The following is a 16,639-nucleotide window of genomic DNA, read 5'->3' as shown; positions in this document are numbered from 1 at the left end:
CACTGAAACTGTCATCAAACTCGACCGCGAGTTTGACGCCTTCACATGCCATCATATCAGAACCTTAAAACATGTTTGAATAGCCTAGAAGTAGTGAGCAAAGCAAAAACAAATGAGAGATTTTGGCAGGGCTGTGGATGTGAGGCTCATCCTTTGGCGGCTGCCTGGGAAACTGGCCTGCTTTGCACTCTGAGTGGTCCGCTTCCATGCCGCCGCGGGGCTTCTTCATACACTTCGGGATCATTCCGCATGATCAAGCTTTACACTCAGGGAACTTTATTGGGCAACACCAATTCGTATTGCTATATTTTATGAGTACAAAGTCTTGCAAGGCTAAAACCTCTGGTGCAAGAATGGACGAAAAAGGGCCATTGCTGTATTCCTCCCACCATCATAGTCATCCGGATTCATCCTATCCAGCATTGACCCCGTGTAATACCGTAGCTGTCTGCAAAGGCTCGGCTTAAACGCCAAGACAAACTCTCGTATTTTTGGGCTCAAACGCCTTGCCATGACTACAAAGAAGGAAAAATTGAAATGAAAGATATTGTAAGAGCCATCCTAGAAGCACAGGTGTTCGCTGCAATAGCGGTTATGAGAGCATTCCAGCATCTCAAAGGCTCTGGCAAATCCAGGTGTTGTGCTTGTCCAACTGAATGACGAAACCGCCGGAAAATCCAGTAATTTGTCATAAGCAAAAGGAAATTCAGGATAGGCTCTTAGTATTGTATTTATGGCTTGTAAAGCAGAATGCCAATTCAGACGAGTTGCCTTCACAAACCGGTGCGTTGGCGTTCACTATCGAGAATGCGGTTCGCAATGCTAACCATCATGGACAGTCGCTTGAGATTGGGATCATGGGCGGCGATTTGGCTGATGCGCATGAAGAGGTGTTCGATGCGTTGGATGTAGATGCCCATGATCTTTGGGATGAGTTCTCTGACCTGTTGCTCCTACTCTGCAGTTAGATTATTGGCCCTTAGATAGTGGAATTGATTCTTACCAAAGTGCCCGCAATGTAATGACCATGGAAGGAGTTCACGATGACGTCCATCCATGCAATACGTTGGTGAATGAACGGGTCTTCAAATTCGAGACTAACAGTAGCACCGAGCGAAAGCAGGAGAAGAGGGCTCAATTCGCGAATGAATTCAGGGTTGTACTGGCAAAAGTACTTCTTGAAGAACTCCTGTTCTCGTTGAGTTTGAAGCCATTGGATGACAGCATTTTCGTATTCGCCTTCGGCCATGGCCTTACTGATGCTGTTAAGCATAGAGTCATATTCCTCTTCCTCGGGCGATTTCTCAACTGGGGCCGCGAGAGCAGTCGATGATGGCCTGGAAATGGAGTTGCGCTGACCTTCTGACTGACGAGCCGCCGCCTGTTTTCGGTCGATGACAGCTTGCTGTTGCATCCTCAAGAACTGTCCTTGGAAGTCGCTTTGCGCAGAGGCCATCGATGAAACAGTCTCGGTTAAGCTTGTGACAAGTTGTGTCAATTTATCGATCTTTACCGTGTCAGCTTGGCGCTGTTGTTCAATATTTTCGATTTGCGCAGTAGCCTGACGATGGATATCACCGGCAACTCTCTGCGAAGTTTGAACTGCAAGACTAGTAAATGCTGGAGTAACCACGTTTTGGAGGATGACGGCGAACTGCTCTTCGACTCGGAACGCAACACTCTTAGCAAGAGATTCTGACATCAATTTCAAGAGCTGAGGCTGCTGCAAAGCCTTTCCAATGGCATCCGGAAGAACCTTTTGAAGCTCCATAGGCATATTTTGAATCAAGTGAGAATTCAGCTTCGGGCCAAATTGCTCATCAACGAGATCGGAGAGAGCTGGCAGTACAGACTTTTGAATACTACCAATGACGATTCGACCGAGAGTCACTTCGATGTTATCAGACAGGGTGCTAGAGACAAGGCGTAGCATTGCATCCGACTTTGCTTCTGCTACAGCAGCTTGAGTACGCCTATCATCCTTGATATTTTGATAGAGCGAGTCCATAGACTGTCCAAAGATTGACTTGACCTCAGCAGCGACACGAGTCTCAATGCTCTTGATAGCTGCATCGCTAATGTCTTGCGAGCGAACGACAGTGTTGGATTCAGGAATGGGGGCCATACCAGCATTGGCCTTTCCGAGGCTTCCATTCCTGCTGTTGGAGGAAGGGTCGAGGACAACCATCTTGGACGATTGGGAAGGCTGGGGAGCACCCGATGGCCCGGCAGTGGAGTTCTCGGAGGTTGCCTTTCTCCTCTTCTTCTTCTCCGACTTCTCAGGGCCGCTAGCAGAGGCCAATCCACCGTTGGATGGAGACACTTCTTTCTTTTCGGCCTTGTCGTCACTCTTCGGAACAACGCTTGATGGGTCATTCAGTGCAGCCTTTCTAGGCGTCTCCTTCGCTACTGACTCCTTAGCAGCTGGACGCGGGACGATACGAGTGGGAATCGAAGGCTGAGCTGTAGCCTCAGTGACCTCAGGTGCTGGAGTAGCAGGGATTTCCTTGAGAGTATCGATCGAAATCACTCCAACCTTCTCCGCAAAAACGGGATTGATGACCTTATTATCGGAATTCCATCCAAGATCAGCTTGCCTGATGTTGAGACATGTGACACCTTTCGAATGCATCGCATATAGCTCGAACAGTGTTGAAGAATCAGCGCTAGCAGAGGCCGAGTTTGGACTTTGCAGGATGTCAAGGCTTCTGAGGACGCCCTTGTTGGCAAAGGAGTACTCGCGCATGCCGCTGATAACTGCAGTAGATTCGGGCTTCGGAGCTGAAGGATCACCGGCAACAAGCTTTTCAATGTATTCGGCTTGCGTGAAGTTCTTTGGAAGGTTATATTTCGGGGCGGACAAATGAAGGAAGTAGATCGAATTGCGGGTTGGATGTCCAACGATGATTATCGATGAAGAAGCATGGTATACGACACTGCAGACAGCGTCCGACTCCTTGCTATGGGGGAGATGAATTTCTTGGACAGGTTTTCTGAGAGCAAGGTCCCATAACTGCAATGTATGGTTTTGCTTCATCCCAACAATCAAGTATCTCAATGCGCCACCTCGTTGATAGGGTCGGAGCTTGTCGACGAACAAGACTGATGTAGGCCATGATTTCTCAGTCGCTGGAGTAGTTGTGAAAGTGATCAACGGCTCCTTGATCTCAATGCTGTGAGCGTGAGTTGGATTGCCCATGATATCAGTCTTGGTAAGGCTGCGAACATCCCAGAATTTGACTCGTCCGGCCTTGTCGAGAGATACAATGGTCGTATCATCTTCACTGAAGGTGAAGTCTTTGCCCGCCTTGCCGGTGTTGACCTTGAGAGAATGCTTGGTGAGATATTTCTCGACGTCAACGATACGGTCTTTGCCATTTTTCAGGAAAGACTGCTTCAAGATGACGGAAGGCCAAATTACATGGATGAACTTCCCTCGACCCACAGCAAAGAAATCAGGATGATTGGAGCTCTTTCGCGCACGGGTCTTCAAAACACCACCCGGTGATTCGCTGTCCAGAGCTTGAATAGGAGGAAGTGCAAACCCATACTGTTCTGGGTTGCTCTCTTCGATGTGATCTCCTTCGCCATCCTTGATCAAGGCCCAGTAGACTGTTCCACTGATGCCAGTGCCAATAATAGCCTCCTTGAGATCAGCTGATGAAGATGACATGACGACGCTGAAGATACGATCGTGCGTCTCGGTGAAAAGTCTCGCATCTTTGCCGTCATCCTGTCTGATAATGCGTACTCCACCATTCTTAGACATGCCGTACACAATGAAATTATTGGATGCAGTGACGAGAGTTCGATCAATCTGGTCAAAGTCCTTCTTGAGGCGGGCGATATCCATAACTGCCTCATCGCGGAGTAATGGACGAGTCTCTTCAGTTTCCTTGATGGTGAAGGAAGTCCACGGTCGCATTGGAAAATTGTAGACCTTGATGACACTGTCTTCTTCATCTTTGATGGGACTTTCTTCGGCATCAGCGCTCTCCCAGCTATCAGCGACATGACCATGAGCTGTATCATCGACGATGTCCTTCACTGCCTCAGCCACAGGAGATGGAAGGCTGTCGAGCGCACCAAGGTTCTCTTCCTTTTCAAGCTCTTTCTTGATAGCAATCGCAGCAGCTTGAGCAGCCTCTTCGAATTCTTCCTCGGTCTTGGCTTCAAGCATGTCCTGCAAGTCCTTTTCAATTTCTACTTGATTTTCGTCGTTTTCGGCGCGAGCAATTGCATCTCGGACTTCTCTATCGACTTGGCTTCCAACCTCATTCAGAGCATCCTGAACGGTTTCCTTGTGGTCAGGTGCGCCTATGCCCATCAAGGCCTCGACTGGAGTGCGTCCGTCTGGGAGAGGAATTGACGGAGAGGGAGATGCTTGAGAGGGTTCAAGCTTCCGCTTTGTATGAGCTGGGCTCGACACCGTACTCCTCTCATCCGTCTTCCGCTTGTGCTCCGTAGACTCGTGGCGAGGATGCTTTAGAATTTGTATAGCGGGGCTACTGGAAGGACCTGGTGTCGCGTTCTTGGGGGTGCGGTTGCGCGGGGATGAAGCAGCAAGCTGCTCGAACGGGTTGACATATGTGAAAAGACCTTGCGTAATTTTCGGAGCAGAGTCTCGGACATTCTCCTTTGCAAAGGCAGGAATGGATTCTGTTGTAGTCTGGCCCATTATGTTCATATCTAAAGAAGCATCCTCCAAAGCTTGGGTGATGTCTCCAACGTCATCCTGCGAGCTGGCCTTGCTTGGAGGTGTAAAAACTTTTGTTGACTTGAGTTGTGGAGTGCTATCGGATTGTGCAGGTTTTGGCTGATTCAAAAGCTGGAGGAGGTAGGCTTGAGTATCGGCAGGGGTGGAGGTATTCGCAGAGCCAAAGCTAGGCTGAGCTGGTTGTGCAGGTGAGGAAAAGTTCGGAGTAGCCTGCTGGCCTGCCTTGGATTGGCTCGATCCTATGAGCGAGGCCAATAGGTCGGATCCGCCACGTCCTTGAGCAGGGCTGCTGCTTTGACCAACTGTATCAGCGGTAGTATAATGTGAAGAGGGTTCTCGGGAAGGAGGTAAAGGTGTGCCGATTGGTACTGTATTCGCTGCGGTGTTGGCGGCAGAGGGCTGGCTGAACTTTAGGAGATTTAGAAGGCTGGAAGTTCGGTCGGCATTGGAGGTACCACCTGTTGCAGCAGGCAGACGCGGCTGAGGGGTACCCACTGGGCTCATGATGGTTGAGCTATGGTGAGGTTGTTGACCCGTTGTTGGAGGTGTAGGAATTGGTGACGACACCGCAGGTTGGTGGTAATGAGGCTGCTGGGATTGAGGTTGACCAAAGTAGCCGCCGTTATTATAGTAGCTAAAGCTGGGCTCCAGATTGACAGTTTTGTTCTGCTGCTGTCGAAGCTGAGCCAATAAAGAATCCAAACCATTACCATCACCAGAGCCAGCAGGATATCCAGACATGGTGCAAAGTGAGCGCACCCGAGGCGCAAATGGAAGCTGTAGATCGCTCAAAATGGACGGTTCGTGAAGTAACTTTTTGGATGATAAAGAAGGAGAAAATGGACGCAATTGCGACAGATCTTGTTGCAGAAGCAAACAATGCTGTCGGGAAGTGGTGTTTGAGGGATTGAGTGTATGGGAGGTGGTAGAAGGTGGGTGGGGGAGAGGAAGGTAGATCGAAGAGCGTGGGAAATATTCAAGATCAAGAGCTTGGATACTGGCAAATGCCAAGGCGCTAAACCCTATTGGGCCTTAGTCACGGAATCCACACGTGCAAGGGTCATCCAGCCGGGCTTCATGAATCTCGAAGCAAGGTCTCAAGAAAGTACTGTCTCACCAAATTCGCGTTGTCTAGAGATTTTGAGGCTGTACTGCATCGCAAGACGCTCGCTCTAACAGAGAATTTCTCCCCCGGCTCTCCTCGTTCTTGCTTTCTTCATTGTCCTGTCACCAGATAGCTTGAGTCTCTGCATCATTCACCTCCTTGCCGGATGATAGCATAATCTGGGACGACGACCTCAGTGTCCTGGAGATAGCAACAAGATGTTCTGCTTAAGAAGGTGCGCCAAGTCGTTCTCTGGGTGTCTTCTCAACTCTAGCTAATGCTCTCATAGTTGGCTTCCGCTCCTCTTCATTCCGACCAACGCCTCGCCCATCTTCATCTTTCTCTTCTTCGTCTGCACATACTTCCTAAATCGGCCATGCGTTTACTGTTCATTCCTGCTCCTCATCCTCTTCGCCTCTTCTTGCCACTGGTCAGATCACTGCTTCTTTGACTTCAGCAGCAATTGGTTTGAGCCAAGGCAACCCACCTCTTCGATATCCCATGAACTCGTCAACTCCTCCGCACTATCGAATCAAACCCTTGACCAGGTCTCTATGTATGCAGGTGCGCTGAATAATACTGCAGCTGCGTTGGCTGGTGCTGCGCTGGAAGAGGCAAAGCGACGGCTTGCAGTGCGCGCAGAGTGGACTGGTATCGGGGTGGAATGGCTACGGAGCCTTCTTGGCCGCAGGGAATGGAGACTGCCATGCGTGGATGTGTATATCAGGCTTTGAAAGTCCCGCTACGAGAACACGAATAAAACCGAATGATGGCGATGCATATCAGGCGTTATACAAAGGGATTGATCTGGAAGCACAAAGCTTGGCGCGGCGGCCTTTTCGGATACAATGCTTGCATTAGTGGCGCCTTGGAATTTGATTTCTTTCACAAGGAACTCGTCTCTTTTGAGGAGACCGTGAAGCTGTAGATTCAAAGCGGGTCTTCAGAATCACGATTACTCTTATTGAAACCGAACATCTTTCCAGAGTGTCTCGGCAAGCTGCAGTCCAAAGTTTTCAAAGTGGTTTCGAGGAAGGGAAATTTCCAGAACCAGCATGCAGGGAAGAAATTATGGATTCCATTACCAGGTCGATCCTAGATCAGCACGTTGACATTGCCGAAGCTACACTAAATCGATTTCTATAGTCACATGCCTAAATATTCACGTTTGCATTTTGTTCCACATACTTTTACAGTCATTTTACCTTTATCTTATTGATTGTGATGTCCTGTATCAAATTTACGGTGCTAGTTTACTAGCATGCTATATCATTGCTATTGGTGATGCGAAGTTAAATTCAACAGGCAAGTGAAGCTGACCCAGTTCTGTACTATGCCATAAATCTACAATCATGGTTCTACTTGCTCACATCTGAACTCTTTTCTGAAATGTGAACAGATTCCGGATGCCTGATGAATATTCAGCAACGCCACCGATGCAAAATTTCTCCGGCATACTTTATATTTGAACTCGATCATATAACGACCATCAGAATGGTCATATTCGACATGGTTGGCCAGTTCAAAGTTCCGTCCAAATGCTTTGCCACAGCTTCCATGTGTGCAAACGTATTTTCGTGGAGGTTGATGGGTCTTTTTTCAGCCGAGTTCAGCGACTCTGAGAATGAGGTGGAGGTAATCATAGAGCAAGCAACCGATTCAGATGTGTTGAGCTGGACTCCTACCATTAATGAATCAGTTGAGTTTGACCTGGACGGCTGGACTTTGATCCCAACCGAGCGGACAGGATGGCTGTGTGGGCTCTTTGCTCTGATACAAAGTATTAGGTACCAAATTAATTGGCTCAGAATCCCGAGTGTGAAAGAAATACAACTCATTGCAAGAAGTGGGAGAATTTGAGAATTCATTGGAAACTTAGAAGCTTTTGGGACCAGGGAATATTGGGAACCCAACTTCATCGTGGACCATTTGGATGCTATCTTACAAGAGTATGGCCGTCTCGAAGGGGTAAACCTGCAACTGGGAGTCCATCATGCAAATAAGGGCTGGAGACTGATCTTTAGTGGCGATGACAGACCTGAAGTGTATCAAATCTGGATTCGCCATGACAGCGCTAGCGTTGTCACTGAAGACGGAATCGCCGCGGCTCACTACTCGGGAATGAAGCCGCCAGAGGATTCGTAGAGCCTGCCATCTTTCAGATAAAGATACACTTAAATAAAAATCATCTCATTAACTAAGTAATAAATCCTACCTCAAGAGTCAAGAGACTAATTGCCGTAGTGAGTGGCCTGGTAGGGTGATTTCTAGAAACAAATTCTGCTCCTGTTATCAATAAAACGTCGATCTTTCAGCCTTTGTTAAATCTTGACAAAGGCAATGCAATACCTCGCTTGTTTACAAGAGAGCTGTACCCTTTTGGACAAAGTTCCCTTTTGCGTCGTTGACAATGCCATTGTTTGTGCACAAAGACCCGTCGAGCCACTTCAAGTGACCGAAACAGTCCAAATCCGTGTCATAAAATTCCCCCAATTCCGACGGTTCAAGGCTCACTCTACCAAGCATCTACCTCCTTGCAACTTTTACGCCTCAACTTACATTCAACCAAAACCCCATGATGTGTCCACAAGGCTCGATGAGTCAACCCGATGATTGTGCCAACCGATCCGACACGAACCTATTGACAATCAAAGCTTCTCACGCTTCTGAAAACAGGACCAGGCTGGATTTCCAGCAAGAGATCAACACAGTGAGAACGAGGACGAGTCCAGCCCCGTTCCACGATAGAATCGACCACTCTTTGACAGGAACATACTTCAACAGCCAACGAAACCACGCACACACGCATGCTAGGCGCCGAAGCCATCTTGGTGTTCCCTGCCCGGAGCACAATCGCATGTCCTCTTCCAGAAGGAAATATGGAAATAAATCTGGGAATGTTCACTTGAAGGACAAGCCGTTTAAATGCAAGAGGTGTGGTAAAGGGCTTATGACGAAACAAAACTTGCAGAATCATTTCAAGGCGATCCATTTCTTGGAGTTCTTGCAAGATACCAAGGCGAAAACTGCTGCCGCTAGTAAGCAAATGCCACTTCCCGCTGCACCTCCCACTACTAAGCTTGAACGTGCTGCCAAAGAGCGTACCCCTTGAGTTCGGGGTTCAATGGAGGCGAGCATGCAGGTCAAATTCCCTTACCATTTCTCAATCCCTAGGTATATTAGGAATAAAATCACGTAACCAACCCATAATTTCAATTTCCCATTATTTTCAAGTACTGTGGTAAGATTACAATGAGGCAGCGCATACGTAGGTAAGCAACATCGTTGGAAGCAATTTTGCGATTTTGAAAGTCGGACTCACACTCTGACAAAGACGAAACATGTACCAGTGAACTTTGACGGCTTCTACAACTCAGAATAGACAATGCAATGTTTTCCTCTTTGATAAATTTTGGAAATAAACAAAAAAACAGCAAGCACTTGCTGTGTATAAATCTTTCATCTTTCGGAAAGATTGGTCATTATCTCCCTACTGCTATTTGACACCAAACTTTCAGCATGGATCCAGATCCATCCCGTGGCAATCCATTAAGCTTGTTCGCTTTGAAGTATATGGGTCGCTCCTATGTGTACGCTCCGAAGTTAGCCAACACCGAAATAGAAAACATGAGTCAACCTGGTATGAATCCAAGAATCCCACTGCCAAGCTGCCCAATTCCCAAGTATCAAAGCCAAGCAGTGGCAAATGGACTTCATGGCGAGGGAACGGAAAGGAGATCGACAAGTGAGGTCTCAAGCAGAAATATCATGGATATATCTAGCATACTGAACCTAGTCGTTGACCGCGAGGTGGAAGTGAGCGTGGAAACTCACGCTGAGTATCACGACCCGGAGCGGAAGACCTGAAGGCAATCAGCTCTGTTGGGTGTGTATGTAACGTCTAAAGAGAGAAAAGAAGAGAGGAGCGGGGAGCTCGAGCTAAGTACAGGGTGCCACGCTAGGGCCAGGTCATGTGACGCTGACGTCACAACACTGAGCCAGAACCAAGACTCGAGGAAGTCTCGACGTTCTTCCAAGAAACTGGAGAGAAGCAATTCAAATGCCTCTGCTGCTCCGAGATCTTCACAGAGGGAAAGTACGTGAAAAAGCACATAGCCGATATCCATCGGGATCTAAGGCCCTTTCGATGCCCAGCAAGCGAGTGTCGCTGCAATACCAAGGGTGGATTAAACAACCATATCCGAGACATTGAAGGGTGCCGAGTTAGCATCATTCAGAAAATTGCGTGCATGACCTCCAACAGGAACTTCCTTCCAGATGCATCTGCTATAGGGTCGCCCCTGGTCCTTGGTTCAGGAGAGAACTCCCAACCAGCAGCGTCCGTGGAGCGGGAATCTAGCCCTAGTTCTAGGTGCCTCGCACTTGAAGAAGACAGCAACACTATCCTTTCTACAGAACACAAACCACTATCAATGGAAAGCTTGATTTTGATCGGAGAAATGATGGAGGAACTGGAGACAACAAACATACGTGCTCCTACTGCGCTCGCATCTTCTCACGAAGAGAGCACGTGAGAAGGCATATAAAGCAGATCCATCTCGGACTCCGGCCCTTTCCATGCCTAGAATGTGGCAAAACCTTTAAAGACAAATACCACTTGAAAACACACACAGGAAGCCGCGGATGCCAGCCTTCCAAGTCCCTCGGCTTAGGCGAAGGACCTCAGACTACGACTTTCGTCGAGCTAAGTAGTAGGCCTGAATCAGAGCTAATTGCAGGCCGGTCTTTACTTGTCCTAAGTAGAATTGCCCAGCCGACAGCCACTGCCGAACCTTCCTCGGAGGGACACGAAGATGAAGTCAATACAGACAACGAGCATGCAGATGAGGGGATATTGCTGGACTGGGACTAGGAGGTACATTCGATAGAAACCATTTAGCAAACAACACTCATTATTTCTAAAAATTTAAACTCGCGAAGACAACTCCTATTTAAAGTAAACAATGCATTCTCTTCAACATAATTTCCCAAGACTCTTCAGAACAGCGCACTAACAGTATTAAAAAACCCTTTCCATTCTCCTAGAAGTCAAACCCATTATCCTTCCTCAACCATTTCACCATAGGCACTACATACCAACAACCATTACCATTACCATGGGTAACTCAAGAACCACTTCCAGATCTACAAACACGGACTCTCCCCCAGCACCGCCGGCAACCATGGAAAAGTTCACAAAAACCCCCGATACCCCGGCCAATTCTTCGTCTTCCCCAAAAACAATGGAAAACTCTTTCAGCAACTACGACCGCCGCTACGTCTCCCAATACACCACCCCGGATATAGCCTCCTCTACGATGCTTAGCCGACTCCTCCCAACTCCCTCCACAAATTCCATAGGTAACTCAAGCTCTCCCTACCGCCTCATAGCCCCAAAACTCCACCCCTCCCCTCCTACACCCTCTCCAACCACCACCTCCAGCACCTACATCTGCACCCGCTGCAACCCTCCTTTGCGCCCCTTCTCCACAAAAGCCTCCCTGAAGCGGCACGTCGACATTGTCCACCTGGGCTTGCGCTTCAAATGCCCCGTGTGCAAGCAGCAATCGACGAGCCAGAAGGCTGTGGATGAACATATGAAAAGAAAGCATAGGCAGGAGTGGGATGCCGGACAGGCATTGCTGGCGATGGGTGGGGGAGTGTATTTTGCCGCGGATGAAGACGTGAAGGTTACGATTGAGTTTGCGGCTGGGATTTAGGTTGAGTATGAGGCTGAGGGAGAGATAAGATGTAGATGTTGAGGTGGAGGTGAAGATCAAGACGGAAGAGAGAGATGATAGGGATACGAAATCGGATATGGATATTTATGATGCGTGAAGAGGTAAGAGACAAGGACGAGTAGCATGAGTGAATTTTGCGGGAGATACTGCACTCTTGGGTCTTTAAGTGGGGCCATCTTGGCTAGGGAAATTCCTCTAGGAAGACGAAGGTAGCGAACTGAAATTTGTCGTTGGTTCCTTCGCCTTTGCATTTTAGGGTAGCAATCTGGGCATGAGAATGCATAATGATAAATATTAATCAACGAGTCGGTCTCGCCATGAATTCGAATTGCATGTCTTGTAACGTACGTTGAACCAGGACCTTTTGTCTTGCCTCAAATCTTTCTGGAAAAATAAATATGTAGTTAGCAGAAAATTTAGTTTCGCAGATTCGGTGTTAGAGGAAAGGGGATCACGTGATCGTCTCGTCAATCAAGGGTTTGAAAGTCAACGAGATGGGGATACATCTATTTCCATTAGCTATATTCATATATTTGAGGTAGAAAATTGAGTGACCCAAAGGGAAATGAAGAATGAACGGACCTTCATTGCACATTACACTCAATGTCCGAAGTCGGCCTGGAACTTTATAAAATGAAAGTTCTTACTCCTTGTCCAACTGTAGGGAAATTCGTTACGGCGAGGTTTTAAATTTTTTATTTGTTTGATACAGGACTTTAAGTCGCAGTCCCCCAAATCCATATCCAGAATCTTCTGAGATCCTTTGCCACTCCAAATCAAGATAAGCGTCGCATCGTGGGGGCCTTATATCAATGGAGACAGCATCAGAGGTCCTTCGGCCACGACTTGGCAATGGATAGCCACACGCAGAGGGCAACGCTGTACTCAGGTCTGAAGTCTTCCACTACACCACCGGGCTGGGCCAGCGAGGGTTTAGTGGGCGTGGTATCCGACAATCTTTGTGACGTGGTGACGCGAGAGTTGGGCTCGATGGGTGACGGGCATTTCCAAACAGGCTAGCCAGAATAGGGCTTACCTTAGTGAGCCCAGATCTCTTGGCGCTCCAGCTTCTGGATCTGGCTCTGGCTCTGCCCCTGAAAGAGGCTAAAGAGCTTCTTTGAAGCGACCCCTCCTCCCTCTACTCGACATATTTCAAACAAAAAGGGAACGTCACTTGACACAAGTTTACGATACTTCTCGTACGTGTTTGTGGTGGACGAAAGATGCCAGAAGGAAAAGGCTACGAGGTATGTAATGTATTGTGTCTAATTCTACTCCTCGAGGGCTCGGAGGCCGAGCACAGCTCCTCTGTACAACGATGTATGCTCTCCCGTATTACAAGACGACGCCCATCCAACCAATGCATGAACACCCAACACCGGAACTCCTTTAAATGCTGCTTTTTCGCTCCGTATGTATGTGGGTATCGTAAACACTCTTCTCTCTTCTATTTCACTTCGTGGTCGCGTTTTCGTCTTCACTATAAAACTCGGAACAAGTTCTTCAGTCCTGATTCAGGCTCTCCTTCTGGTTGCAGACTGCGTGGTACGTGCGGTTGTATCGTTCCTTGCACCGTCCCTTGCTTGACCCATTCTTTTTGCTCAGGAACCCATTGATGGCTATTTAATTGAATTAGCTTTAGTCTCGTTCGTAATGTGGGGCGTGGTGAGAAGAACATACCCCTCGTGCAAAGTCTTGGTCAACGCTCTCGTCGAATACTCTTGCGTTAAGATCTTATCAAAACTGTACGGCACCAATGCCTTCACGCCCTCGAACTCCGTCTCTCGCAGCGGATATAGATCTCTCGTCCGGTATCGGTGGAAATTCTTACAGGTCCATATCCCTGGCTGCGTGCTAGGGTTCACTTCGCTCAACCCTGTGATATCGATGAACAGGCCGGTTCGCACATCGATCCAGCGGGCGTCGATGACGTTCATTCCGTCGCCTCGCACGCGCTCGATATGGTTCGGGTTGATATCAAGCAGATACTCTCGATTCACTTCCGTCCCGTCAGGGTTGATGCTGGTATAGTTGTGCATCGTCATGTTAAGATTCTCGCCCAGCCATGTCAACGTCGAAGCAGAGACTTGAGTGTCGAGGTCCCAATCCCACGGCATGATCTTTCCATTCCACCACCAGCCTAATAACGTCCCATGCGCTATCCAGGTCTCGATGTTTCGTTCTCGGAAGACGGTGAGGTAGGAACGGATTAGGTGGTGCAGCGTGTCGCCTCGCTCTTCGTAGGAGACGGGGGATCCGGCATAGTATCGAATATCGTAGTGGCCCAGCTCATTGGTCCCGCCGGGTTCGTGGAAGTATTTTGTATCGACGGGTAGTTGGTAGTTTTTGTTCTGTCTTGGGCCTGCTTCGGAATTGGCAACTCTTTTCACATTCTCTGCGGACGGTCCAGAAGAGGGACCTGGTGCTGCAACGACAGAGGTGAGGAGAAAGGTGGTGGTGAAGAGGCGGTGGAGTCTCATGGCGATAGCCACGAGGCTGAGATCGTCCAATGTCTTCCTCACAGCTACCGACACATAGACGGAAGATGTGCGGCAATCGAACAGAAGTTGACTTTTGAGTTCGTCCGAAGTGATATCGAGTAGTGCAGAAGACTTCTTATACGGAGGGTGTTCGCTCCTAATACGGTAGATGGTCGCGTGCTGCTGTCAATCGAGGATGCCAAGCAATGAGCCAAGATGGAGGAAACCGAAGCGCTTGGCAGACAGAAGGCTGTCTGTTAGATATGCAATGGCAGTAACAGAGGATAATAGTAGGCTTGGGTATAGAAATGGCAGAAAGAATAGAGTGAATACGTTGAAAGAGTACCGTCACAGTAGCAGTAGCAGTAGTAGCGTGGCTAGATGACGGGGTGAAGGATACTGTACAGAGTGGCAGGGCACACGAGAGTTTTGTTCTCGCCAGATCGGACGACGACACACTGGGGGGGAAGAGCCCATGTCGGGACTGATTAGATGGCCACCACTGGTTGGCCATTCGACGCGCAAGCACCAGCAAGCACCAGCAAGCACCAGAAGCAGCCATTCAAAGTGGAAACGGGGAAGGGGGGCGCGAGAGCACACGAGAGCACTAGAGGCTACGGCTGCGTAGAGCACTAGAGCACGAGAGCGATTGATTGCGTCGGCGTCTGCTGGGAAGGGGGGAGTGAGTGACGGATCGCACGGCGTCGGGGGCTCAACAGGGTAGGGCAGGGGAGGCCGGCCGTGTGGCTAGGGTCCTAGGGATATTCACGGTGCCCCAATATGCCCCAGTGCCAACTTTATTTGGGGTCGTACAGGTACAACATCTTGCCTTCCACTGGAGCAGCGCAAGAGGGTTTGGGGCGTCTTGTGCGAGGAGCGCAGCGGGAAGAGCAGAGCAGGATTGTCTTGGCTGTGGCTGGTTCAGACCTCACACCTCACTGCCATTGGCGCATGCGACGTTCATCTGCCAAGTCCACATCCAACCTCATCCCACCCCACCACGGCCACGCCCACACCCACGGCCATACCCACGCCCACAAGACCTTCCTGAACGGATCTCGAAGGCCGCCGTCAATTTAAACTACCAATGCCAGCTTCAGCTTCTCGACTTCTCCTCCCGATACAACTCTCCTCCCGTTGCTTCCATCTTATCGCCGGGAGAGAGACACCGCAGACTGACAGCTCACATCTTTCTTTCTTTCGTCCCTCGCTCTGGGGCTGGATACAGGTCAGGGACTCAGGGCAGGTCAGGCTAGGCCAGGCCAGGCACGGGAGAGCGGCACTCGCCAGCCCTGGCTTGAGTTCGTAGATTACACTCCGAAGAGGCGTTGGCGGCTGTTGCAGTGTTACAGAACGCGTCCTCATGGAGAATAACGCAGGCCGGGCCCTCTGCACTTCCACGGTATGGGACACGCGGCCTGCAGCGGTGAGATGGGGAATATGCACCCAATACTCCGAAGAGCACATTGACAAATTTAGCCCAACCAAACCAGACAAAGCCAGGAACGCACCGCTTCCGGTATCCATCTCGGGCTTGAAGAATCGATCGCCCGTACCAACCTTGAATTTGTGCGGGGCCTTCGGTCCCGAGTCTTGGCTGACGACGCTGAGATTATTCGATGCGACGATATCCATTTGAGAACTCCATATTTACCACGGGAGAGACTTTGCCTTTTTCTGTGGAGGCAGACAAATAAAAGCCATCAAGTTTGAGCTTCAAGCCCTGATTTTTGGAGACGGCAGACATGTTTCTGTCGTCTCTCTATCGCGGGTTGATGTTGGTGCGCCAAGGCGATGGCGGAAAATAGGCTTTGTGCGAGCAAACTTGGATTTGCTATCCTGTGCTCGCCTGTCAAATAATGGAGCTGGCACCAGGCACTACGAGAGAATACGAAGATAAGAATCAAAGACCGACGACGACAAGAAATCTTCTTCATGATGGATGGTTCTGTGTATCGCGGTGGAAATGCCGATCTTCCTCCAACGGCAGCTGCAGCCACAGCCGTCTTCAAGTTTTACTGCTAGGTGACGATGCCACAGCTCACGCGACCAGAAATCGAAAAACGAGTGGTCACTGCAAACGAGACGTACGGAGTTTAGCATCTCCTCAAATAACTTACAATCATCAGCCAAGCATTTTCGACATAAAAAAACACCCCGACGTCCTGCAATAATCCTCCAGCCACCATGCTGACTTCCCGCCTTCTTATCACGCCCCATGGACGTTGCCCTAACTTCCACCCCACACTTTCCTCTGATACCCCCTATCGCAAAAACATGCTGTCATGCAGTTCTCCATGATCCATTATCATATCGTTCATGGTCTTGTCAGACTCTTACTTCTTCGTCCTGGGAAGATCAGAACGCACGGGCACAATTTCTCAAAATAGAGAGAAACACGTAAGTCAGGTTTCAAAAATAGATCTGTCATTTCGCTGGCTGATGACAGTGAAACAGTGGCTGAGAGTGAGGCTTGGATTTGTAACACGTGACTCAATAAAGGCTCTACCTTGAAAAATCATTTTACTTTCCGGGCCAATCCGAGAGGCGAGACTCGCCGCTCCCGAGACCTTTCGTGAGAGAATCTTTGGGGTTG

At 49.1% G+C, this 16,639-nt stretch overlaps 8 protein-coding genes across 8 annotated transcripts; 5 read left to right on the top strand and 3 right to left on the bottom strand.

The window, feature by feature from the left end:
• Positions 1–773: 773 nt before the first annotated feature.
• K444DRAFT_536053 (uncharacterized protein) lies at positions 774–5,458 on the bottom strand (the record flags this gene model as incomplete). Its single annotated transcript, XM_024875346.1, has 2 exons — positions 774–953; positions 1,004–5,458. 2 exons carry the CDS (start codon positions 5,456–5,458, stop codon positions 774–776), a joined length of 4,635 nt encoding a protein of 1,544 aa, XP_024733241.1.
• A 361-nt stretch (positions 5,459–5,819) lies between these two features.
• Positions 5,820–7,008, top strand: K444DRAFT_594767 (uncharacterized protein). The gene is made up of 2 exons (XM_024878371.1): positions 5,820–6,057; positions 6,112–7,008. Exons 1-2 carry the CDS (start codon positions 6,041–6,043, stop codon positions 6,554–6,556), a joined length of 462 nt encoding a protein of 153 aa, XP_024733240.1. The 5' UTR covers positions 5,820–6,040; the 3' UTR covers positions 6,557–7,008.
• A 308-nt stretch (positions 7,009–7,316) lies between these two features.
• Positions 7,317–8,210, top strand: K444DRAFT_693728 (uncharacterized protein; the record flags this gene model as incomplete). Its single annotated transcript, XM_024887846.1, has 2 exons — positions 7,317–7,609; positions 7,718–8,210. The coding sequence occupies 2 exons, from the start codon at positions 7,317–7,319 to the stop codon at positions 7,965–7,967; spliced, it is 543 nt and encodes a 180-aa protein (XP_024733239.1). The 3' UTR covers positions 7,968–8,210.
• Positions 8,172–8,934, top strand: K444DRAFT_665973 (uncharacterized protein; the record flags this gene model as incomplete). Its single annotated transcript, XM_024887150.1, has 1 exon — positions 8,172–8,934. The coding sequence occupies exon 1, from the start codon at positions 8,398–8,400 to the stop codon at positions 8,932–8,934; it is 537 nt and encodes a 178-aa protein (XP_024733238.1). The 5' UTR covers positions 8,172–8,397.
• A 407-nt stretch (positions 8,935–9,341) lies between these two features.
• Positions 9,342–10,695, top strand: K444DRAFT_632757 (uncharacterized protein; the record flags this gene model as incomplete). Its single annotated transcript, XM_024883517.1, has 4 exons — positions 9,342–9,638; positions 9,902–9,918; positions 10,087–10,161; positions 10,239–10,695. 4 exons carry the CDS (start codon positions 9,342–9,344, stop codon positions 10,693–10,695), a joined length of 846 nt encoding a protein of 281 aa, XP_024733237.1.
• Positions 10,462–11,542, top strand: K444DRAFT_665971 (uncharacterized protein; the record flags this gene model as incomplete). The annotated part of the gene is made up of 1 exon (XM_024887149.1): positions 10,462–11,542. Exon 1 carries the CDS (start codon positions 10,940–10,942, stop codon positions 11,540–11,542), a length of 603 nt encoding a protein of 200 aa, XP_024733236.1. The 5' UTR covers positions 10,462–10,939.
• Positions 11,543–13,043: 1,501 nt separating this feature from the next.
• On the bottom strand, positions 13,044–14,043 carry K444DRAFT_536418 (uncharacterized protein; the record flags this gene model as incomplete). Its single annotated transcript, XM_024875373.1, has 2 exons — positions 13,044–13,182; positions 13,244–14,043. The coding sequence occupies 2 exons, from the start codon at positions 14,041–14,043 to the stop codon at positions 13,044–13,046; spliced, it is 939 nt and encodes a 312-aa protein (XP_024733235.1).
• Positions 14,044–15,119: 1,076 nt separating this feature from the next.
• Positions 15,120–15,839, bottom strand: K444DRAFT_616144 (uncharacterized protein; the record flags this gene model as incomplete). The annotated part of the gene is made up of 1 exon (XM_024880867.1): positions 15,120–15,839. A coding segment is annotated over exon 1 (559 nt), but the record flags the coding sequence as incomplete, so codon positions are not given.
• Between the last annotated feature and the right edge of the window lie 800 nt (positions 15,840–16,639).

Source organism: Hyaloscypha bicolor (genome assembly GCF_002865645.1).
Source record: "Hyaloscypha bicolor E unplaced genomic scaffold K444scaffold_118, whole genome shotgun sequence".
Classification (NCBI taxonomy): Eukaryota; Fungi; Ascomycota; class Leotiomycetes; order Helotiales; family Hyaloscyphaceae; genus Hyaloscypha; species Hyaloscypha bicolor.
This window is presented reverse-complemented; position numbering and strand designations above follow the sequence as displayed.